At 38.6% G+C, this 25,877-nt stretch overlaps 1 protein-coding gene and 1 long non-coding RNA gene across 9 annotated transcripts in view; one reads left to right on the plus strand and one right to left on the minus strand.

Moving 5' to 3' along the window:
• Positions 1-25,877, minus strand: part of LOC110826769 (uncharacterized) — a 78,652-nt gene that overhangs the window by 30,424 nt on the left and 22,351 nt on the right. For 4 of the 6 annotated variants that reach the window (XR_015536657.1, XR_015536660.1, XR_002542139.2 and 1 more), the window contains one exon: positions 1-24,731. This exon is cut by the window's left edge and continues 12,319 nt beyond it. This is a non-coding gene — a long non-coding RNA (uncharacterized LOC110826769). The remainder of the gene's footprint in view (positions 24,732-25,877) is intronic. The other 2 variants (XR_015536659.1, XR_015536658.1) reach the window with 1 other exon arrangement.
• Positions 3,366-12,270, plus strand: LOC110840965 (RAC family serine/threonine-protein kinase homolog). Of its 3 annotated transcripts, none has more exons than XR_015536654.1 (10): positions 3,366-3,502; positions 4,807-4,922; positions 5,164-5,274; positions 7,150-7,227; positions 7,845-7,948; positions 8,362-8,494; positions 9,049-9,180; positions 9,562-9,639; positions 10,485-10,659; positions 11,392-12,270. XR_015536654.1 is itself a non-coding variant. In XM_087354340.1 (9 exons), exons 1-8 carry the CDS (start codon positions 3,487-3,489, stop codon positions 9,598-9,600), a joined length of 729 nt encoding a protein of 242 aa, XP_087210466.1. In that variant the 5' UTR covers positions 3,366-3,486; the 3' UTR covers positions 9,601-9,639; positions 11,392-12,270. The 3 variants fall into 3 exon arrangements, 1 of the variants encoding a protein (XP_087210466.1); XR_015536655.1 differs by having other exon boundaries at positions 11,637-12,270; XM_087354340.1 differs by lacking the exon at positions 10,485-10,659.

Raw genomic sequence — 25,877 nt, forward strand, 5'->3', positions numbered from 1 at the left:
CATATGACACCCCAGGCTGCTTATGCAGCTCGCATAGCTCGCTTGTTATCGCTTACGTAAGACATTGCCTAAGGAGGATTGACATAGGGACACAGTCATTCTACGTAGGGGTCATGAACCCATGCCAACCGAGTTCCAAACATTCGTTATGGAGGCTCGAATGAGGAAGACAATGACATCAGTGTACATGATCAATGAGACAATTTTAAAGGGAGGTTTACACTCTCATATTACAGGAGCCTCGCCAAAGGAGGTGGATTTTGTGGAAGGAGGACTTACCGCAGGGGCTGCTAGACAGAGACCTATTCACCTCCAACATCACTCTGCTTAGGCGGATGTTGGAATTTTGGAAAAAGCATGAGTTTGTTACACTCATAATGTGATTATTAGGGATCTCCATCATTCTGCAGGTACGTGACATATGAATTTGTCAATCGGGGCTTGACAAATGTCACGGTAATGTGTTGAATGATCTGGTACTACCTAAAGTCGCGGACTGCCACAAGCAGAATGTGGTACAAATTTTTGCAGAGTTGAACGAGTATTTTGTTCTGAAAAACGTGCCCGAGCCACTCAGACCTCCGTTAGCCATGAAGGTAGTTAGTTACAGATGGTTACGCTAAACAATGGTTCATCGCTAGATACAAGCCATAACAGCCACTATGGAGTTCTCAGATAGAGTCACGTACGAGATGCGCTTTGTATCACGATCGATACGACGAAGGGAAGGATCAGAGTAACTTGTCAGCCCACGTTTTTAGGTATTCAGTGTTGGCGACGCGTTTATCCGAGTTACATCTTATAGACGCCATCTCCCTTCCCACGTACAAAGAACTATATTATCCGCTAATGTAAGCACTATTCAAGAAACCTTGATCTTACAGAACAAGTTGGAAGTCATGGAAGACGGAGAACGGAACCTGGGGTCAAATCCAGGACCACAGAATAGCAAAGGTAATAGCGCCAACTATAATAGGAATTCGGGCTATTTTCATAATCGGTACGACAAGAACAGACAAGGCGGACACCACGTGAGATACTTTGGTTACAGGGGAAACCAAAATTTCTGCCATGCAAGACAAAATGATCGATTCAATCAGAGATATGCGTCGCCAGCCAACAGACCACGCGATAACACAGAGTCACACACCACACACGACGTCGCAGGGGGAGCAGACTCGAGGAGGACTGAACCCTCAAGCCATGCCGTACGACTCCAGTCGATCACCTACACACCATACCAATCATGGCGAGAACCGCGCATCAGCGGGAAACTCTGGAGGAATGACACAGGGGACATGAACCCACGCCAACCCAAGCGACGGTGCAGCAGTGCCTGAAGAGAACCGAGATCCAAGCATTCATTATGGAGGCTCGATTGAGGAAGGCAATGACAACACAGTGTACTATTAAGAGGACAGCACACGCACCAGCACATACCTCCTTCTTCCTGTGCAGCAAGTGAGTATCTGTCTCTCATTAACACACTCACCAGTCACAATGGCTTAAGACAAATATAGCATGCATTCAGTTGTTCACCAGTTCCCGTATCTTCCGGTACTTGGTCACTTGGATACAAAGCAAATATCGGCAATAAGATATTAACTTTACAGAAGAACGCGATGATCCAGCGTCGCCTTGACCTTTGAATTGATATGCGCTCTAAGCAATGACATCAGTGTACATAAATGAGACAAACTTAACGGGAAATTTGCACTTTCACATTACAGATTCCTCTGCACAGATGTTGGAGGGTGTCCATGGAGACTGCATCTCAGGGGCTGCTGAACACAGCCCTCTTTACCTCCAATATCGCAATGCTGAAATATGTGATAGAGCAGGGGTGGCCAACCCGCGGTTTCGTTTTGTGTGCTGTGACTGCAGGATAATTATTTTAATATGCCTGTACTTCAACAACATATTTAAAACAACAACAGCCAGGTAATAACTCCTATTAAATTAAAAATGACAGTGCAATATTGAATTAAAACACATTTTTTAAACATCAGAATCAAAAATAGATTTTTATAACACTTACGTCACAAAAGAGAAATTTTCCAATTTGAGAAATCTGGCACAAAAAGTTGTTAGCGCTTTTGGTTCAACTTACACCTGCGAATCGTTTTTTTCGAAAATGAAATTGACCAAACACAAAATACGCTCAAACATAACGGACGCTAACCTGCAACACCAATTACGATGTGCAAATACCCAAATTGAGATCGATTTGCAAAAGCTAAGTGAAAGAGTGGAGAAACAAATATCGCACTAGTAAAATAAATATTTTTTAATGATTTCATTATTTTTATTTAATTCATATTTATATATTTTTTATATTTAATTTTTAGTGCTATATATTTCTTTACAATGTACGCTTAGTATCATTATTATTATATTATCTATGTTTACATGTAAGAATAATAGTAAACACAATAATAATAACTCATTATGTTTCAATTTTTCACTCCAAAAAAATGTCTATAGTGTATCTAAATCTAATATGGGGATATATAATTTTATATGTGGCCCGCGGAGTTATGATGCATTTCCAAAGTGGCCCGAAAGATCATTTGGGTTGGCCACCCCTGTGATAGAGCTTATGGAGTTAACTTACAATGGGCTGGACATCTGGGGAGAGAGGAAATGCCGCAAAATATAGGTGGGAGAAACTCCTGCACGTTGCTAACTTGGAAAGAGGGGAGCGGATGATGGAATTGACTGATTTTAATGCCAAGTAGTGGATGCTCAGAGCTTTGTTCCAGTTACCAAACACTTAATTTCTAGTTGCTTCCTGTCTGATATCTCTTTACGGATTAGCTGTTACTGTATGCAGCCATGTGATTATGATCAATAGATATATCTAACCACAACCTTCACAAACTCTGAACCAAATCATTATTAATAATGTTTGAGCAAAATGAAGCATCAGAAATATTTTCTTGCTACAAGACGTCATGGTGTGGTTGAGAACAGTTGGAAACAACTCAAAATTCTTTTATGCTTAAATTAAACCAAAACCATATTTTTGCCAACATCATCATTCTATTTCTCATTGCTGACTACTTCCTTGTGGAAAGAGTGGACTGACAAATGGTAACCATTATTAACCGTTGTGTCTTTATCTTGGTACAGATAAAGACCCACAAATTTGTAATGTTAGCACTAAATGCGCACAATCACATAAATGTTTGATACTTCACAAAACGTTTATAAACAATAACAGGGACAGTCTACAAATATCTGAGACCACTGTTGAGCAGAAAGCAACAAGAATCATAACCGTGTACCGTTACAGGTTTTGGAAAGGTGTACATGACGAGGAAGAACTGTGGCATGGATAACAACAAGACATACGCAATGAAAATCATGGACGTCCCCGTTGAAGGCGACTGAGACAAATACCAAACAGAGTGCTACGTCCATCAACTCTGCTGCCAATTTCCATTTTTGGTAGCACTCTGTTACACCTTCCAGACAAAGTCCAAGATGTGTCTCGCACTTGGTGAGTACATAAAAAACAATTCCTGATTCCAGGATGGTTGAGAAGCAAAGTGAACAATTTAACAACAGAAGTGTCAGTGCGTTGTAGTGCCAAGTAATGCTGTAAAATTTACATAGTTGCAGAGGTACAACACCCTGATAACACAAAGAATAAGAACCAGGTTCAAACTTAAATTCCTAGCATTCCATGTTTTCAGAATATGCGTACTCTGCTGGAATCAAAACCTTCAAAAGTCTGTCAATTAGTGTCAAAACTATTAAAGATTATACGGACAAATTTGCTGTACTTAGGCCTATCTTCTGCATAACAGTGCTTTTCGTGCAACTTCTTAAAATCGTTATTAAACCTCTATCTTCCGTGAAACCTAATTGCTATTTTAATTTGTACACATCTGTATGTCCCTTATTCCACATCCTGTAGTCAGTCTAAAATGTGAATCCATGGAAAGTTTACAGATATATGTACTGTCTATCTGAGCGAAGAACTAGCTTGACCTTCATACACAAGTGCCCACCTGCAGAGCTGCGATCCTTCCTAACACGCACAAGAGAAATCAACAGCTGACACTCATTAGTTTTCCAGTGTTCCACCTCATTTTTCTAGTTTCAGCATTTCTTAGTTTCTCTTTTTAATTTAATGGTCACTGCCAGCACCTGCAACACAGGGAATGTTCTTCGTGTCGTTTAATATTTTTAGGACCACATTCAGGATGCCTTCAAGTTTGAGATAGTTATTACTTTAGACAGACAGTATGTATGATATAGGAAATCCTCCTGCTGAGCAAGTTGGTCTGGTGTACTGAGTGTACATCAGTTTGAATGATTCCAGTCAACACGAGTTGCGTGCTGTGGTGTTAACACACAGTCCTATCACTCATGTTTTGTGTGAGGAATCATGTTTACTCAGAATTTATAACTGTTTATAGTAGCCTATAGTGTACATAGCAGTAAAATAAGTTTCAATAACAACTGAATCGTTTTAGAATGGGTAGCACAAGGAGTAACCTCCATGTGGACCTTAGGAAGAAGGGTCAGCGTATTATTTATTTGATTCTCAAACATCGAGTGCAGTGTCCTGCATGGGCTGTGAGTTTTGTCTCTGTCTACAGATTGTGCTCCATCCCCCACTGACGAACAAATCTGATGTTTCTTTGTAAACAATCTTTCAGTTTCCAGTCTTCTGCAGAGGATAACATTGCAGTAACTCCATTGTCAAATTCAACAGATAACGCAGTAGAACTCACTAGTACCCCTAGTATCATTAAGTGTCCTTACAGTAACAATAATGCATTATTATTTTTCCAGACTATTATCCTGGTGGAGACTTGTACCATTTGCTGCCTTACTGGGGCAAGTTTACAGAGACTGCAGCAAGACTATACCTAGCGGAGATAGTCCTGGCTGTAGAATACCTGCATCAGGTATTCAGACATCACTTCACTTGTCTGCATTAAACTACTTAAGTGAATGTGGGGCTATAACTTTTTTATTCTATCCAATGTCATTTTTATTTTCTGTGGTAAACAACAATAACAGTATATATGACATCTTAGTTAAAGCACTATAAGGCAGAAATGAAAAATAGTAGTACTACAACTTACTGCCACATTAAAAAGCAGCATATCACACTGTGCAAATAACACGTTAATTTATTCCTTTCAGATCGGTGTTATACACCGGGACTTGAAATCAGAAAATATACTGATTGATGAACACGGACACATCACAGTCTCTGATTATGGGCTGTGTAAAATCTTCAACCGCTACACAAAGGTAAAGTTAAATCCGCCTTATCTTTTGTTGGGTTTACTTACTGGATCACATAGGCTACATGGACCACACTCCTTGTTTAAGACTGGATAGTTTACAGGAGGACAAAATCTTTATCTAGCGATTCTTAATGGAAAAAGTGTAAACAAATATCACAACGTCTTTAAATTGGAGGAGATGAACTCAGAACTAATACCTATAGCTCTATTAGAGTTTCATAAATTATTGCTGTTATTCAATTCATACACCATTAACATGCTGTTTACTATACCAGATATGAAATATATTAGATAAATAAGCCTGGTTCTTACTTTGCGGAAACTACATCAGTTAACAAGTGGTTTGAAGAAAGGGCAATACTGGATGCTAAGGAGGATAGAGCTAGGGGCTAGTCCAACTAACTAAATAACTAGATGGCTTACGGAACGTGAAGGTTCAACACCAAATTAACCAAAGCCCTCCACCGGACACTGTTCTGGGGAAACAAAATCCAGTCTCCTTCAACTCCTATCTCCCAAAGATCCTGCCTGAGATTATCCTCCCATCTACGTCTAGGTCTCCTTAGTGGACCTTCCCCTCAGGCTTCCCAATCAATAACCAATGAACACCATTTGCCCCATCAATGCGCGCCACATTCCCCACCCTTCTCATTCTTCTTGAATTAATCAACCTGAAGAGATTGGGGGAGGAACACAAATTATTAAGCCCACCATTATGCAGTTTTCTCCATGACCCATCGTCTTCTCTCCTAGGCTCGAACATCCTCCTCAACACCCTATTCTCAAACATCTGCAATCTATGTTCCTCCCTCAGAGTGAGATACCATGTTTCGCACCCATAAAAAACAGGAAAAATTATTGTATTGTATATTTTAATCTTTAGGTTTTTATAAATCAGACCAGAAGACAAAACACTATGAACTGAACAGGAGCACATATTTCCAGTATTTGGTCTCCTTCTAACTTCCTAATGAGCATAATTTTGATTTGTTCCCAAGTATTTGAACTGCCACACTAAGATAATTCTGTCTGCTGATGAGATACTAACATATACTTAGTTTTTTGTGAATTTACTTCTAGCCCCACCTTTCGACTAGCCTCTGGTAGAACTTCTGTGTTCCTCTTTATTGTATTTATATCGTCCCCAAATAAATTAACATCATCAGCAGATGCCAACAGCTGATGTGTCACGTTCAATTGCAAACCCTCTGCCTGTCTTGGACTTTCCTGATGGCATATTCTAGTGCAAAGTTAAAGAGCAATGGAGACAAGGCATCTCCTTGTTTCAGACCATTCTTGGTGGAAAATGACTCAGATAAATATTTAACTATACAAATTTTACTGCAGGTTTCATTTAAGCACATTTTTATTAGACTCACTGGCATCTTTGGAATACCAAATTCAATTTGAATATTGTATAACACTTCTCTCTTAACAGAGTCATAGAAAATTTAGTTCAAACTGGGGTTTTAGCATTAATGAAAAAATATGTGTTAGAACCTTGCATACTGTGCAGTGTATCCAAATATACAAAACATGTGGTTTCTTACAGTTTACCAAGTGTTGTTATGATAGGAAGCTTATGGAGTTAACTTAGAATGGGCTGGTCATCTAGGGAGAGGGGAAATGCCGCAAAATATAGGTGGGAGAAACTCCTGCACTTTGCTAACTTGGAAAAGAGGGGAGCAGATGGGAATACAGCATGAAGAGGGATCTTAGAGAAATAGGTTATGAGGGCAGCAGATGAAGGAATTGACTGTTTTCAATGCCAAGTAGTGGATGTTCAGAGCTTTGTTCCAGTTACCAAACACTTAATTTCTAGTTGCTTCCTGTCTGATATCTCTTTTACGGTTATATAAAATGCTTTTTCTATTAACAGGAGAAACGTGCAGAATCCGTGTGTGGGACAGCCCACTACATGGCCCCAGAAATGCTGCGAGGCAATGGATACAGCTTTGTGAGTATCTCATACCCTGATAGTGCGAGAATAATGAGCTCATTGTTTTTTGTCACTGAACCAGCAGTAAGTTTAATGTAAACTATTAAGGCAATGCACTATAATCTTCACGGAGCTCGCAATGACACATACATAATCAAAGTAATCAGTATACAGCACGACATATAGAAACATTCTACTAAATTTGGTGAACTCACAATTTTATAGGTATGAAGGAAATGTAAAATAATCTTATGCACTTCCACAACCACTATAAAAATGCTCCTGTTAGCTTTACCAAGTCTGTCCACAGGCGATAGTTTGTGAATTGCTTAACATATAATGAGTATTTAAACAATGCTTAACCAAATGATTTCCATGTTTCTCATTGCACATTCATAGGAAAATATAAGAAAAGTCAGCAGTCTCCATGTTGATAGGAATCAAGCCGCTTCCTATATTAAACAGATAAATGAAGAAAGAGTACAAGTCATACACGGGAAAGTTCAATATAAAACTGGAGGCAAGAAATGAACAATGCAGATCCTTCCACAATTTTTTTCTTGATTCTGGAGACCCTGATGAAAATGTTTGACCGTGTTATGAAGTGAAAACAACTGCAATTTGAACTGTTGCAGGAAGTCGACTGGTGGAGCGTGGGAGTCGTCACATATGAGATGTTGGCAGGCCACAGGCCCTTTGAATTTGATGCCAACAAAAGAGATTTGCAAATTCTCTACACGTAAGTATCGATGACCCAACGAACGTGTTCCCTGTGAACATCAGTCTTGTATCAACAGTTACATGCCGATACCTTTGCGGTTAACACATTACTGTCTATTTCAATGCCAGGAAAGCAGGTGCACATTTTAATCATATGCATAATTAGCCTTAGGCAAGGAAACAAAATGCAAGCACAAACATTACGAAAGAAAATTTGTGCAGGACATCAATAAAATGTAAGGGGTCTGTAAACTAAACGACTGCAGAAGCTAGGAAGTAACATATTTTGACAAGTACAATTTTCCTTGACTCTTGTATGACCTGCATCAGAGTTCTCCATGCAAATTACACATAACCAAGCAGTTTACTGGAACCGTCACAGACATTAGAAATACTAAATGGTAAATACAATGGACCTGTCTTTTACAATAGAATCGTATGTGACACCATAGACATTCCCACATGGTTGTCGCCAGATGTGGCAGACCTTGTCTGGAACCTCCTGGACAAGAAACCACATTGCAGACTTGGCGCACTGGACATAAAGTGGCATCCATTCTTTGACGTGAGTTCTTATCCCATGTCTGACATGGTATAATAAATAATACAGAATATACACATATTTCAGTTCTGAACTATGCTTTGTCCATGTAATGTACTAAGAAAATCAACCAGAGGGAACTTCTGTGCAGTTCATGGCTTCTGACACTATTCTGGACAATTTCGTTGTTTGGAAAGTTCAGCATAATTTACATTCCCAATCAAATAAAAATAACTTATGTGATGGGCCTAACACCGTCAATACATAAGCAGTAAGACCGCAGTAAAAGGTTTAGAAAGGTGACACATAATATATTGCCAGAGAAGAATTTCAAAGGTGTCTCTCAGTACACAACAATTTTCTTTGATCCTTGAAGGCAAGATTGGATGTCCCAAAGTTCCTTGTAACTGCAGTCCAAAGTTTATATTCAAGCAGAAGATTGCAATTCAATTCCTTTTACTTCCTTCGTGATTGAAGGGTCTTTTACGTTGAAGCATTCTCCCTTCTACCTCCTCATACTTTAACTCTGCAATCAACAGTCTGGTCCATGTCACTAACGTTTGTGCTTCATCCTACAGGGACTCAAGTGCAGTGACGTGATGGCAAAGAAATACCAGATGCCGCGCCCCCCACTACGACGACCAGTCGGCTGTATTGCGTCCAGTCAGATACGAGACAGTATTTTCAACCGGAGTGAAGACAATTACGAGGTAAGTAAATGTACTGTGTGTGACATTTTATTATGTGCTACATAGCAACAGGGTTTATACTTGGTGATTCTGTTGCATTTGGAACATGTCCTGGAAGCTGAAGGCCATGTTTCCATGAAGGTGTTTTAGTAATTAAAAATTCTACGGCTGTCCCGAGTCCCATGCTAATACACGAGTGGTGCATGACATGAGATGGCTTATGGGCATAAAAATTAATTAGTGTTAAAAGAATGAAATGCAATAAAGAGAGTCTACAATTAAGATACAGCTTTATAAACAGGTTTCAACATAACCTAACGTTTGTACCTTATGAACACTATAATAAACAAGTTCCACTACAACTGAATTTACTTATATTTGTCTCTGTAATTCATTTTGCAGGTATTCACATATATTGCGCCCGTACTTATACCAAATTAGACAAATGACGGAGACATCCAATAGCGGCACCCAAGATCAGTAAGTGATGATATATTTCTCTTAAATATATGTCTTGCAAGTTACAATATTAATGATGGAAATGAGATATGTATGTACACAATCCATTCGTTTCCTCTGTAAACTCTGGTGGTTGCTATGAGGAAATGCACAACGCAGATAATCATTTACGGTTTGAAACCTTGAAATCGAAACTCGTCTAAATAATATTTACGGACTAAAACTGTAACAGACTTCACAATTCCATATATCAGCTGGTAAATGTCATTTAAGGAAATAATCCTTATTTACACCGAGAATCATGCAAATCCCATAAATAAAAAAGTTATTGATTATTAAAGCAATAATTATAGAATTTTTTTTCGTAGAATGAAACAATAAAAACCATGGCGACCGCATAAAACATTTGAACTTTTTTTGGTCTCAAAGCAATAACTAGTGGACGGCTGGAGCTAAGAATATTTAATTTGGTTTCACGCGAAATTATAAGAATAGCAGAAAATTACGTATGATCATCGATTATAAACATGGCACTGGTACAATCGTGTAAAATTATGTTGTAGAAATATCTCGTATTCAGAACGCGCACCTAAATATTTCTTCTTTTTATTTCGTGTTGGCGCCAATAGTGGCGGTGATGATAAACTATGAGCCCTAATAACTGATAAAATATCGACTCTTGTACAATTCTACTCACAAACTCGCCACATTAACTTGTATGCTAATTTGCTTTTTATTGCTGGATTACATAAATCTATATTTACCTTATTATAAACTGAACACATGATATATAGGCCACGAAGGCATACTATAAGCCTGAAGTTCTCTTTGTAATTTTTATATTCTTGCATTTGACCTATTTCCAGCCCGCCCTCCGACTTGTAAATTCCGTGCAGACGAAAATCACACGGCATAAAAGTTACAACACCAGGTCAGGTTATGACAGGTAGATGGAACAGTGGGTCAAACAGAAGTCACCCCAAAAAATGCTGAAGAATCAGGTTGAAGCGTGTAATTTACATAGAAGTCCACGTAACTAGAGTAAGTTCAGTGTATTTCACCATGAGCTTCGTCACAAATTCCTTCAAAACCTGCATCCTTAGAGATCGCCTACCACGAGATATTCGCTGTACGTGTTTCCATACTTGTCACCCATATTTCCAGTTCCTATTCTGATCCAAATGTTTTTTTCCTTTCCAGATCCCAGAAATGGATAATATTCATCTTGCATCCTTCATCGTAAAAATCATGACAATACCATTTTAGAAATGTTAAGCACTTAAATAGTTAAATTGTTTTCACTTAAATGTTTAAATTATTTTTAGAAAATAAGTTAAATACTTTATTTGTTAAATTGTTTTTAGCTCACACATATATTAAGAATAAAAAAAAACAAAAATGTTCATATATTTTGCTGCAGGTGTCTCCATACTTGTTACTAATAATTCCAGTTCCTGTTCTTATCCAAATGTTTATTTCCTTTCCAGATCCCAGAAATGGCCGACATTGAATTTGCGTACTTCATTGAAGAAATAATGAATCTGCCCCTTTAGTTACGTAGTTTGTAAATAACAGGTTAAAGAGGTTTAGTTAAATAGATGAATTCCTTTAGTTAAGTAGTTACTTTGTTTTATTTAAACATTTAAAGTTCACATATTGTATATTTAAGAATAAAAATAACAAAACGTTCATAATCTTTCGCTGCACGTGTTTCTATACTTGTTACCGTAATTGCAGTTCCTGTTCTGATACAAATGTTTATTTCCTTTGCAGATCCCAGAAATGGACTACATTGAATTTGCGTCCTTCATTGAAGAAATAATGATTCTGCCTCTTTAGTTAAGTAGTTTGTAATTAAAAGGTTAAATAGGTTTAGTTAAATAGATGAATTCCTTTAGTTAAGTAGTTACTTTGTTTTATTTAAACAGTTAAAGTTCACATATTGTATATTTAAGAATAAAAATAACAAAATGTAATTGCTGTTCCTGTTCTGATACAAATGTCTATTTCCATTGCAGAATCTAGAAATGGGCGACGTGGTGTTTGCGTCCTTCATTGAAGAAATAATGAATCTGCCCCTTTAGTTAAGTAGTTACTTTGTATTATTTAAACAATTAAAGTTCACATATTGTATATTTAAGAATAAAAATAACAAAATGTAATTGCTGTTCCTGTTCTGATACAAATGTTTATTTAATATGCAGAATCCAGAAATGGGCAACGTGGTGTTTGCGTCCTTCATTGAAGAAATAATGATTCTGCCCCTTTAGTTACGTAGTTTGTAATTAAAAGGTTAAATAGGTTTAGTTAAATAGATAAATTCCTTTAGTTAAGTAGTTACTTTGTTTTATTTAAACAGTTAAAGTTCACATATTGTATATTTAAGAATAAAAATAACAAAATGTAATTGCTGTTCCTGTTCTGATACAAATGTTTATTTAATATGCAGAATCCAGAAATGGGCAACGTGGTGTTTGCGTCCTTCATTGAAGAAATAATGATTCTGCCCCTTTAGTTACGTAGTTTGTAATTAAAAGGTTAAATAGGTTTAGTTAAATAGATAAATTCCTTTAGTTAAGTAGTTACTTTGTATTATTTAAACAGTTAAAGTTCACATATTGTATATTTAAGAATAAAAATAACAAAATGTAATTGCTGTTCCTGTTCTGATACAAATGTTTATTTCCTATGCAGAATCCAGAAATGGGCAACGTGGTGTTTGCGTCCTTCATTGAAGAAATAATGATTCTGCCCCTTTAGTTACGTAGTTTGTAATTAAAAGGTTAAATAGGTTTAGTTAAATAGATGAATTCCTTTAGTTAAGTAGTTACTTTGTTTTATTTAAACAGTTAAAGTTTTATTTAAACAGCTAAAGTTCACATATTGTATATTTAAGAATAAAAATAACAAAACGTTCATAATCTTTCGCTGCATGTGTTTCTATACTTGTTACCGTAATTGCAGTTCCTGTTCTGATACAAATGTTTATTTCCTTTGCAGATCCCAGAAATGGCCTGAAGTGCGTCTTGGTGCGTCTGGACGTGTTTTCTAGACACGTGAAACTGTATCCGTTACGAGCGGCCACATCCAAGGCTTGCCTTAACAAGTTAAAAGGCCATTATTTTACTAGGGTACGCCGGCCTAAAGCAGTGTTGGGTGAGCATGGGACTCAAAAGTGAAGTTCTCGCCGATTCGGCATCCGCAAAGCAACCCGATTGAACGCGTTATGCGTGGACTTGGGACCTTCTTCAAAATTTATTGTCATGCTTCCCACAGTACACATTACAGGTGCCTCTGGACCCCAATAATGCTGTCAAGCCCCAGATTGCGTCAGCAGGATTGCTGGACCTTTCTGTACTCACGTCGACTGTCGCCCAGTTGGTCTACGTTGCAAAAGCTGGCGACGTTCACGAAGTTTTCATCGCCATTATTGTGTTACTAAGCCTCTGCCTTGTTGTGCAGGTACGTGACACGTAGTCTTAGGTTTCTGTATTCAAGAAAAGTTACACTGCTTACATGCCCAGTCTGTTCCTGCAGTAACTTATATTCTGCATTAACCTTGGATAGGGTAACTATACGAGGATACTCTTCCCTCAACCTTGCCGAGACTGACAAGAACTAGTAATAAACCCAAAGATTCTCTAGCCGGAACGAGATTCCTAGACATCACTAAGCAGAGACTACATACGCGCCAAGCGAGGCCTTTACCTGGTGCTACACTTCAGGCGCAGGTCATGTCCTGCAGCGATATACAACACGCTGCTCTATGGTGCAGTAATGGGCTCATTCACAAACATTACCGTGGTGCTCAGATGAATCTCCGGTCAAACACGAGCTGACCGCCACAGAAGGCATGGAATCGCGCCGATCGCAGACAAGATGCGAGAAAGTCGACTCGGATGGTACGGTCACACGCTCCGAGCCAAAGACAGAACAATCGCGAGGCGAAAGGAAAACGGCCGAAAGGGAGACCGAGGCTGTGATAGACCTGAAACGATCCCGACCAGGCACACGACCGCGTCAAATGGAGGGATTTGATTAAACCTGTGAATGACACTCTAAGAAAGCTTTTCATGAGTTTTCATCACTCTGGGAGAAAGAAGCCTTTGGTGATGTAATTGTAGAGAAGAGATGCGAGTCAATAATGGGCGAGTACAATTTTAAGAGTTGTATTAGTGTTAAGGACTATATAACTTTGTACTTGGAACCCATGTTGTATTAACGGGAATTAAACCTTTTATTTTGTTTAGTATATTATTAAAGTAGTTAAGGGAAAGATTGTGACTTAAATATGGGACTACGAGTGAGGAGGTATTAGGTCCCTACTGGGAAACACCTGACTATTCTAACCTGTAGATCATAACAGTAGATAAGGATCAATCCAACTGGGACTGGACTAAATATGCTGTATTCGCATACAACACCACGCCACATACGCAACAAACTACATGCTGTTCGAATTCATGTTCGGGCAAGCTGACAATTTACCGGGTTATCTACAGAAGCCTCCGGAAGGTGTTAACTACGCTACGTCTGATACCCTCCCATTAGTACCGATATTTTGCATCCGCAATAGCAAATAGGACCATGCTGTGTTTTTGCTTTTAACTGTAGAAATATGAACTGCTTCCTGGTGGAGGTATGATTTAAATGTGTTCACCGCCCAGAGCACCAACACAATGAGGAAAACCACCTCTTTTCAAAATTATTTGCTATAATCTTACAATCATCTTCAGTTTGTGGGAACTGGGAAAAAACATGTGTTTTTTAAGGAAGAAGTTGAAGACCCTCATCCAGATTTGGAGCAATCTGTTAAAAAATCTAAAACAATCCAGCCAACAGCACTTGGAATATATAATTCACCTGGACAAGATTCGATTCGATCATCAACACCAAAAAAACCTCAAGCAAGACCCCCTAAACGAATGGCATCAGATAAATATGTTTCTGTGTATTAAATAATTAAGTTGATCTTCTTGTGTATTTGTTTAATCTTGTCAGTCTAATAATCACAATAAAATTCCTATTAAATATTAAAATATTACTATCACACAAGCAGATAAAGGAAAAACTATCGTCATTCTTTCTATAGAACAATATCAACAATACATTTCACAATTTATCAACCAAAATTCATTTACAACATTAACACATAATCCTACACCAAATTATCAAAAAGAAATCCAAAAAGTAACCCAAAAATGTAAAAACATTTTTAATCCACCAAAAACCCAATACTACAACCACAGCGCAACTTCACCCACAATCACAGGACTCCTCAAATTACATAAAAATCCCTATTCCATCAGACCATTGATAAACTGGACATCAGCACCAGCTTACAAAATCTCATCAAAAATAGCCAATCTCTTAAAAGATTACTGCAACCTACCAAACACTTTTAAAATAACAAATTCTATAAATTTAATCAATGAACTTAAAGAACTCGACCTTAATAACGACTTACGAATTTGTTCATTTGATATTACTAATATGTACACTAATATCCCCTAGAAATAGCGTAGAGCTGTTAATGGCCGCCTTTACAGCCGTCATTTGTTTATGTTGAAATATTTTGTTGTAGGCGCATATCTACGAAGTTTTAAAGGTAGCAGATTACACGGTAGGCATAACTGAGTGTTCGTTATTCATAATACAAAACACATTTACAGCAAAACAAGAAAAAATGAAGAAATTTATTAAAAAACAGCTGGAGATCGAGGATGAGAAGACCAGAAATGCGAGTGTGTACAAACACAAATAAACTATGTGATGTGCACTTCCATGCATGTTGTCAATTAATGATATGTAATGTGACGTGTCGCCTGGAGGGGTGGGGCCGCTTGACTTCCAGGCTGCCTGGTCTGCATCTGCCAACATCTTGGGAGGGGGATGATAAACAAAGTCGCATTCCTGGGCGAGCCGCAGGACAGCAAAGTTTTGAGCGTGTAAAAAGCTTTTACAGTCAGATCAGATTCAAGGCAGCAGACCCCAAAATTCAAGGGTTGACAATCAAGGTCGTAATTACCAATCCACGTCACACTGGTGTCAGAAGTGGGATTGTCAACAATGGAGTCTGTACTGCAGGAAATACTGGGAAAATTGCAGGAGCTGAGCAACAACCAGCAACAGCTACAGGATAATCTAAGCTACAGTTTTCGAAAGAACTAAGCGCCCTGAGGTGGAAGTGGAGGAGAGGATCACCGACAATTTCGACGGACAGCTAAAGGGCGTGCTGTCGGATGTGGATCAGAAGACCGAGGTCCTGAGCGAGTTCGAGACACGGCTGCAGGCGGTGGAGGCCCGAACAAGGCACAGACGGAGGGGGCGGAATGTAAAGTAAAAAGGCAAGGGAGCATTTATTAGATTAGAAAATTTTGTAAAATCAGGGGAAGATGCTACTGATAGTGGACAACTCAAAGTTAGATTAACCTTATTACAGGAAAACTGGAACAAATTTAATGAGATCCAGGATGAATTAGACTTGTTAGAAGAGAATGTTACTAGTGATAAAGAAAGGACTGAGTTTCATACAAAGAAGGTTGAAAGATAGTCAATCTCAACAAATGAATATTGTGCCAACAGAACCAGTAGTTCAAGTGAAGCTACCACAATTGTCCTCGCCACATTTCAATGGAAATATAAGTGAGTGGATTACCTTTAAGGATACATTTTTGTCACTTGTGGGAAATAATACAATTTCAAACATACAAAAATTTCATTATTTGTTATCAGCGGTTAATGGAGATGCCAAGAGAATAATTCAGCACATTCCTTTAAATGAAAATGGCTATGATATTGCATGTAGTTTGTTAATAGAAAGATACCAGAATGAAAAACTTATTGTTATTGTCCAGCAAATACAAAATTTCAGACGGGAGATAGAAAGAACCCCCTCCCAGCAATTGAGCATGAGACCAAAAGAAATAGACTGCAGACTATGAACCTTCTAGTTCGCCTCGCTCGAGACGACACCTCAAGGACCCCCACTTACAAGAAGCCGCGCTAGACCACAACAACAACTAAGTGAACGAACATTAGTCCAGAGACAGGACACAATTGACGAGTAGAGCATCTTTGCACAAAGTTAAATTTCCACCAGTAAGCAGGTAGGGTAAGTTGCATGTAATACATCAGTTGAAGGAGGAGGCACGAACCAGAGTGACACTGCGCCTGTGCAGACTGTCGGAGTCGGCCATGATGTCACTCGAAAGGCCACAGTGGCACCAACGAAAAGAGAGAAGAAGAAGAAAGAGAGAAAGAAAGAAAAAGAAAAAAACACTGACCTAAAGTACAACACGCTCTTCATCAAACAGAAAGACGTGATTTTGACCAATGACGAGTGGAAGATAGTGGTAAACATTGATTTGGCAAATCTACGAGGAACTATTAACCAAGTAGAAAGACGACTGGCACCAGACGCATATAACCAATATTATACGCAGGGAAGCCCTGAAACGAAAAAACATTCTGGAAATACAAGACCAAAAAAAAACCCAACAAACTTATCAAAAAACAGATGCAGGTCCAGGATTTGAAGAGTAGAAATGCAAGTAAAAACAAATAAAATGTGCACTTCAATGAAGAAAGTAAGAGGATTGGTTAGTGGAGTGAAAGTGAACAATGTGTGTGACAATACTGTTGTCACTCAACTTTTAAACAAACATGAATGGATAGCGACTATGTTGGACAGTGGACACAAACCTAACTTAACCCTTCAGCGTGGAGTGCCGAACATTACTCGTCATGACGTATTCATCCCATGGCGTGGAGTGCCGAGCACTGCTCGCATAATGCGCGCTAAGACTTCTCCTTCTTCGTAGCGACTGACCTTGTATTTTATGTATTCTGGATCCAGTAGCCGTGTAGAGAAAAAAGCTGGCTATCGATTGATATATAACATGACTCAGACAGATCGATTTTACCAGTGTTTTTCGACTTTGAAATATAGATCGATTTTTGTACTCAACTGCATTCAGCCTCTGCTTTGTGGCTCTCTCTAGGGAAGACGAATGGAGTAATATAGTTAAGGTTACGACGGCTGTGTAGGACACATTCCAAGCTTTCTAACGGTATATGATGTCAACAACCTTAGACAATGAATTCTCTGTTCTTACCCTTGGTATGAACAGACTTCTAAAGTACATATCTGCCGTCAGTCAGCCGTGAATATGGCTTCGAGTAGCAGGCGTTTTTGGTCTCCTCAAGACATTGCTAGAAGTGTAGATGAACCTCTCACTGATTCCGAAAGTAGAGTGTTCGATTCAGATGATGAATCAAGTGTAATCGATGATTTACCTGTGCGTGAATTTCTTACATGTGACGAATCTGAAAATGAATACAATGACGGTGAACAAAGTGGGAGCAGTTTACCGAGTGTGGCACGTCCTACTGCTTTTACATGGGAGAACATAAACAACTATGTAGGACAAAGAGAACAATTTGTCGGCAATTGTAGCATAGTGTGTTGTGAACATTTTGTTCAAAGTTTCACTAAAATTCATCAATTATTAGGGAAGTTGTGCCCATATAAGTAAAATGATGCACTTTCAGCTCAAAATTAAATCCCCAAGCAGAAACTCCTCCCACAGCAGCACAGTATAGACTTTGGATTTAAATGCTCCCACGCTGAAGGGTTAACTTAACATCTTCGAGGAGTGGATACTTCGACAACACACTGCACGACAAATGAACCAGTACCTACGCAGACACGCCCGATATGAACTGCTAAGTGAGAAGATACAAGTTAGAAGCCAGCCACTGAAACAGGATGATAACATTCAAATTGTAGGCATATATGAAAAATATAATTCTCACCTATCCTATTAGCCCACATAGACATATGCTTATATTGCATGCATCACGTTAAAGAGCAAATGAGCATAAGAGCAAGTCATTTGTCTTTTACCTTTGATTGCGCTTAGTCCAGCTTAGTTCGTTGCAAATATTCTGTCCCAGTCAGAGGACACGCACATTTCGGAACAATTTATTAATCTAACAGTCAGCAATTGTTAGACCCACGCCCAACACACAAGTCCGGGAATCACCCCTTGTCGCCTGTACGTGAATGCTTTTTCGAAATACTCCGAATCTGGCGGCCATAGTCTATCATGATCCTGGTTTTATGTGGACTATGGGGCGAAGTTCCCTCCCTCTCTGTGACCAGTCTTGTTTCTGGGGCCCACCTAGCTTGGTATCCCTTGACAACCGAGGGTCAAGCAGGCTGAAGCGTTAAGATCACGCTTGGGCACAGGAACAATTATCGCCTCAACGAATTATCTGAGACAGAATCAGAATCGAGAGAAAATTCTCTCTTAACGAAAGTAAAACCACAATACAAAGCAGACAGGTTATAATTATCCAAGCGATATTCACTTCGAATCTTGTACGACACAATCCCCACCTTGTCGAAGGCAAATTCCTTACCAGCTCATAAAAACCATTTGCACATTCACCCTGTCCCATTCACAATTCATAACAACCTTAGCATCCGCCTTTCGAAGCGGCCTGTGAGATTATTGAAACTCTGTGGCACCATAATCTAAAAAGAATTCCATCCAATTCCAGCCCCCTCTTAAAACACTCCCAAAATATCAGTTTCATCCAATAGCAGTAAACTAACATGTTCGTATCGGCTATCTCCAGTTTCCTGGTTCTTCTCAGTTACTTTAAACCAAGCACAGAATGAAGTCTCGCAATTTATCATTCATAACCATCCTGGCATGTTTAATCAATGGATACGCAACATTATCAGTTGATAGAGTGTTGAAGGAACAAGAATAAAACACTCCTTCTAACAGTGGCTGGTCTCAGGATTCAAGGCTCTGACATCACCGCAGGTCTTTTCAAAAGAAGAATAGTTCATGGACTCGACAATACACAAATTTGTAAATTACATAATGTAAAGTAAAGGAGGATGTACTAAAATTGTTGTATGTTTAGCAATTTTTTGTCTTTGCAATAAAGCATTAACTTATCCTTATAATTAATTTTTAATTCAGTATTTTTTTTTACCCTTATTAGGTTGCTAGTCCCCCATCGGGCGCCTCCCCAGGTTGCGGATAGGGGAATGCTTCCCAGATATGGGTGGTACCGGAGAAATCAAATACCCGTGATGGATAATTCTACTTATAAACAAAAGATTTTGAGTCTGTTACAGTCTGGTGTCTATGAACCTCTAAAGAAGGACCCTACATCACAAGTGGAGAGGAAGATACAGAAGATCCTCTCTAAGCATAAATCTGTCATTGCTACCGATCTGAAACGTAGACTGACACCATACCACAGTAAACCTCCTTATCTGTATGGCCTTCCTAAAATACACAAACCAGATATCCCCCTCAGACCGATCGTGAGTGCTATTGGTTCACCTTGTTACGTCCTTGCACGGAATCATTCGTTAAAAATTCGGAACATTTCATACAACTATTGAAGGATGTCCATATTCAAAGTGGAGATATACTGGTTAGTTTCGATGTAGTCAGCCTATTTACCAACGTACCAGTGGAAGAGGCCCTGTGTATCATCAAGGAAAAACTTCGTACGGATTCTACCTTATCGGACCGGACATCATTACAGGTTGATGACTTGGTGGAACTGTTAGAGATATGTTTGACCACTACCTACTTTCAATTTGAAGAAAGATTCTATCAACAAAAGGAGGGAATGGCGATGGGGAATTCGTTGTCGCCTGTCGTTAGTAATATTTATATGGAGTATTTTGAAACTCTGGCTTTAGACACAACTGATCACAAACCAGCCACTTGGTTGAGATATGTGGATGATACTTTTGTGGTTTGGCCGCATGGTCCAGCGAGATTGCAGGAATTCTTTCACCATCTTAACAGTCTCAGATCGTCAATACAATTCACCATGGAGATGGAAAATAATGGTACTATTCCGTTCCTGGATGTTTTAGTCATGAAGAATGGTTTTAATTTACTTACGGATGTTTATAGGAAACCCACACATACTGGTCGATATTTAAATTTCAAATCTAATCACCCACTCTACGTTAAAAGGGGAGTGGTTTATAGTCTGGTGAATAGAGCTAACATCATATGTCCAGAAAAAAACAATTTTAACAGAGAAGTTCAGAACATCAAACATGATCTATCTCTGAATGGGTATCCCCGACATTTAATTGAATCTGTTATTAAGTCCGAAAAAAACATCCGGCCTTCTCCTGACAAAACGCCTCTGGGTACGGCGGTTATCCCATATGTCAGAGGTGTCTCTGAAAAATTTAGAAGAATTGGGAACCGATACAACATCAGGACAATCTTTAAAACCGGACACACTCTCCGTGGTTTATAAAGTTCCATGAGACCAAAAACAGCCGAGAGACAGACTAGGCAGTGTGTGTATGGAATACCATGTGATTGCGGTAGATGGTATATCGGCGAAACCAGCAGACCTCTGGAGGTACGCTTAAAAGAACACAAATATAATTCCAGACAGGGCCTGCTGGAGAAATCCAGATTGGCCCAATATGCGTACGAAGAAGATCATCATGTCTGTTGGGATGGGGCCAGAGTATTATTAACTGAACCCAATACCATCTACAGAAAATACAAGGAGGCTGCACACATGGCACTACTCGCCAATCCCATCAGCCAGCCTAGTTTGGATTTAACTCCTATTTGGATACCTGTCATCTCTCAAGAAATCCAAGGTGGGCATCGAGTTTCAAGTTAATATTCATGTGTAGTATTTTTCCAAAAGTTTTATACTACTTCCAGTTATGGACAGTTACTCAAATTTTACCTAAACTTCTGGTCATGTGATTGCACCAAAGTTGCCTCAGCTGATCTCGAATGAAGAAAGCCAACAATTACAGACATATCGTGAGGAAGCAAATTCAACCTTCAGAATCTGTTCTCCATTTGTTAATAATAATTTTGCTTACATTAAAATATTGCAAAGGACCTCATAAAGCGACTTGCACCAGGATGCTTGCATGGTGAAATGGCAAGGCGTCCAGGAAACAATCTGCGCAGAAACCTCTTCGGCGGAAGCAGACCGCCCTCTCAACAATCGCAGAGGAAGTTCGTCCGATAACTGAAGAATTACTTCCGCAACAAGTTGAAACATGTTAAGTGAGTCCAGCACTTGCAATGACTGCACTGCACGACTTAAAAAGTAAACATACAGATTTACCGGCTGGGCTCACAATACAGCTAAAAGCACTTGCCTTAACCGACCTGATGAAACTATAGCCCAAACGAGCTATGATTTTCATTTAAGGTTGGGGTAGTTGTGTTTGGAGACCAACATGGTCCCACGCCTTAAATTTCAACAGTATGACTTTCACCTCTTTGTATGACTAGTATAATGAGTAAATTATTGTAATGACCAACAGGACATTGTGGTCTTGAGATAAAATGCTAACAATGACTCAAGGTTGACCTATGAAATCTACGCACTGTCACACTCCATGCATAATAAAACATGAGGTAATTATCGGTGAAAGCATAAGTCATTCAAACTATCCACCAATCAGAGACTAATATTCAGATTTCACGCTGCCGCTCCCCGGAAGTTGTAATACTTTTATTAGTATAAAATAAGGCAAATATCAAGCAGTATTCATCGAGATGAGTATTTGGGAAGCCAACACTAACAAGCATGCTGTGCACTGTGGTCATCGTATGTGAGTATTGTCTGGGTTTCTGTCACTAAACGTCACTAATGTCATTCAAGAATGATTACAAAGTTAGTAAAGTACTTCTGACAATTGTAAGGAAGTATCAGATTAGGTACTGGTTCTAGTTGAATATGTTATAGTTAAATATAGGTTATAAGTACAGTGAAACCTCGATGCATCGTTTTCGGCGGGGGTGGGAAATAAAAACGATGAATGCGGGAAAACGATAGATGCGGGAAAGCATTAAAATTTTAAAAAAAAACAATGTTTCTCTTTCAAAGTTACTTCTTTTTACCAAAAAAGTCTTTAATGGACAACTGGTTTGTCGAAACTTTACGTTTTAGACCAAACAGAGCACTTTCCACGTTCAAAATGTTTTCCTCGTCACGTTCGCTAATATTAAGCGCATAAAAGAACGACTTCACTTTCGCCAATGCAGCGTGCGCTTCGGCAAAACTCGGCAAAGCTTCGGGCTCGCATTCGTCGTCTTCTTCTTCCTCACCACTCCAACCCCCTTTGCGGACAATGACAGGAAGAATGGAAATACTATTACTGCCGAACTCAACGAAACGTAGCTGTAGAAGACCCTGAACCACTGGAAACGAGATGAACCAGAAGAATGAAAAGTGCCGCCAGCCTTTCCTTTGTACTTATAACATTGTGCGTCTTTCGGTAATAATTTATCTCAAAACCCAGCATTTTAAATTCTCAGAAACAATCATTGCGGGAAAATTGTGGGCCGGGACTTTTTGAACGATCGATGCGATAAAACGATAGTTCGAGGAACGATAGAAGCGGGAAAATGTAACATTATTTTATATGGGATGTATTCGGGACCGAACAAAACGGACGATGCATCCGGGAAAACGATAGTTCCGGGAACGATGGATAGAGGTTTCACTGTATATTGATTTATGTTTTAGGGTTTATATGTGTATATCTTGATAATTAATGATAGTTTTGTAACCATATCGGTAAACTCATTTAAATACTAATTGTAAAATATATAATCATATTAAAAGTATAGTTCATTAATCAACGGTAACCCCTCGTCTCACCCACCTCCAATATCACTACCACCCAGGTTTGTATACAACACTGTGTTCATTTGTCAGCAACTGGACACTATCCTGGGCCAGATGAATCCAATCCACCCCCTGCCCCCCAACATACCCTAACCAAACAAAGAGGCAGAGGATATTAGAGTAATGAATATCTTCTGGAAATCTGAAAATGGTAGTTACTATAAAACAATATGCATACGTATATTTTAAAAATAAGCTGAATTTCACACTAGATGCCTAAATCTGTATTGTTGGGGCATTTGAATCTCGTCCATCATCTGATGTTACAAGACCTAATCTCAACCACTGATTGTGATTAGCTCATTCTAATGGAGACTACAAATTCCCTTCACCTCCACTACACATCAAGAAAAGGGCAGATTCACTCCTCAAAATGTTACATTACGCTATCAGATAATAGGCAGTGTCCAGAAACCCAACAATCCAGAGTGTATATACCATCATCATGACATTTCAGAATAAAAGCCTGAAAATTGGAAAATAGCAATGATGAAGTCCATAGTGAAATATGGTGATAACAATAATCATTCCAGAGTTTAGCCTATAAAGGCCAAGAACAGTTACTATGGGTATGAATAATAAGTCTTAATGAAGTCTGGCATTTAGAACATAAGATATGATATATGCATTATGTCTCAATCTTCAAGTAAATTAAAATTTCCTACAAACAGGAAGACACAGAGAACATCTGAGCACTCGCTATGAAATTTTCACTCCAAGAGAAAATTCTGGAAATGAAAAGACTGCTGCAGCTCGGAAACAGAGAACCCATGTCATGTAAACAAACTTTTCCCCCTTGCTTTAATGCATAAAAATCATTCTTAAGTTATATTCTATTTATAACGGTGCAAGAATAATTTTGTACTGATTGCAGATTATGGACATTTCCAGTAACAAGCAAGCAATTCCATTATTTCAGGCCAGGTTACTGTAAGAAGGTACCAGGCTAAAGGTGGTCAGTTTCCTTGGTCATTACATAATTTCTAGTGAATGATAACCCTCATGTTGCGTAAATCACCACAATGACCATTATTGAGTTTATGTCCATAAACATTCCCAAGAGTATGGCAGTATGAATATTTAATCCCACTGCATGCATTGTCTCGGTTACAGTGAAAAAACATCAGCTGAGGCATAAGGACATCACCAACATTCTTAATTACATTAAGACCTTGAAAGCGTCACAGCTCTTAGCTTCCAAAACCTCGCATTAGAAATAAACCGTTGCTATGCACCACATACTAAAAAATTAGAAAAACAGTTTTTCCTGACCTCATTGTTGTTACCACACAAACGTAACCTCGCTCAATCCAAAATGTTCTTCAATGGAACCGAGCTGCTCACCCTCAAAATATACTGGATGTGGCATCATCTTCTATGCCCTGTAGGACGAATCACAAACTTTAGTAATATGTACCAGAGTGTTTATTGCAGAGTAAAGCATGACAGGGTAGAAGTCAGAACATCTCAATTTAAAAGAACCTTCAGTTCTGCAGAAAATGCAAGGAATTTGAAACACATGCCTTCACTTGGCTATAATTTTGGTCTGTACCTTAATTTATTAAACAATATTACTTTCAATGGGAGACATTTGACACTTAACATGCTTTCAAGGTTTGGAAAAAGTTGTTGGCAATTTCATGGAATGTACTGAGACCGTCCTTCGATCTGACAGCAGTACATTATGCACTGTATTAGTGAACCTATTACTGTGAGGTTGCTATGACATTTGTTACACACAAGTTGCTCTGCTGGTGATGTAAATCACAATTTTTGCTTACTGAAGACTTAAACAATCATATTATCTACAAACAATCTCAAAAAAGAAAAAAAACTGTATTAGTCTTCTCACTGTAGTTGATTTTCAAAAGTACATTACATGAATAAGACACAGCCTAGAACTGAAACGTGTAATATAGCATATTATTATATGATGAACGATATGGTAAAAGAAGCATGTCGAAAAATGGATGTTTCTTGATAAACTGTGCTCCACCTTTTACCCCCACCCAAGAAAATGTTTGGATCCTTCTTCAAAGTTTTTCTACCCATTGACCACGAACTATGGTGGAATGTCTGGCATATGATGCAAAATGTTGCTGTAAGGGAAATGTTCATTCTTCTATTTGCCATAAAAAGAAAGTAATCACTAAACATGCATCCACAATTAATGTTTTAATGCTAACCAAAGTTGCTGTAAGTGGGCTGGTGAATGTCTAATTTGCATGAAAATCTCCTAGGTATGTCACAAAATTGATAAGAAGGTTGTCCATGTTAAACATTTCACGTTTTCCAGCTTGTGGAACCCTTTACTTCTCTGTCGCTTACATTAAAATGCTGTCCTGCAGAAACTTGCTTCATTAAAGAGTGGAATCTGTTTCTTTGCCAAAGTTATTTCTCCAAATGTTTCAAACGTGTACACCTATTTTACTGCCATTAAAACAGTCATGAGTTAACCATGATGAATTCCTATAGAATTTTTTCGAAAGGAAAATTATATTCACAGAACACATATATCAGATCTCTTT

Source organism: Zootermopsis nevadensis, unplaced genomic scaffold (genome assembly GCF_977971745.1).
Source record: "Zootermopsis nevadensis isolate Lab colony 2312 unplaced genomic scaffold, Znev_1.0 Znev_ptg000023l, whole genome shotgun sequence".
Lineage (NCBI taxonomy): Eukaryota > Metazoa > Arthropoda > Insecta > Blattodea > Termopsidae > Zootermopsis > Zootermopsis nevadensis.

Excerpts from the sequence above, each read along its gene's own strand:
- LOC110840965 (XM_087354340.1), top strand. Across the intron at positions 4,923-5,163 it reads CTGTAGAATACCTGCATCAG|ATCGGTGTTATACACCGGGA; the intron begins GTATTCAGACAT and ends TATTCCTTTCAG. Across the intron at positions 9,181-9,561 it reads GGAGTGAAGACAATTACGAG|GTATTCACATATATTGCGCC; the intron begins GTAAGTAAATGT and ends TTCATTTTGCAG.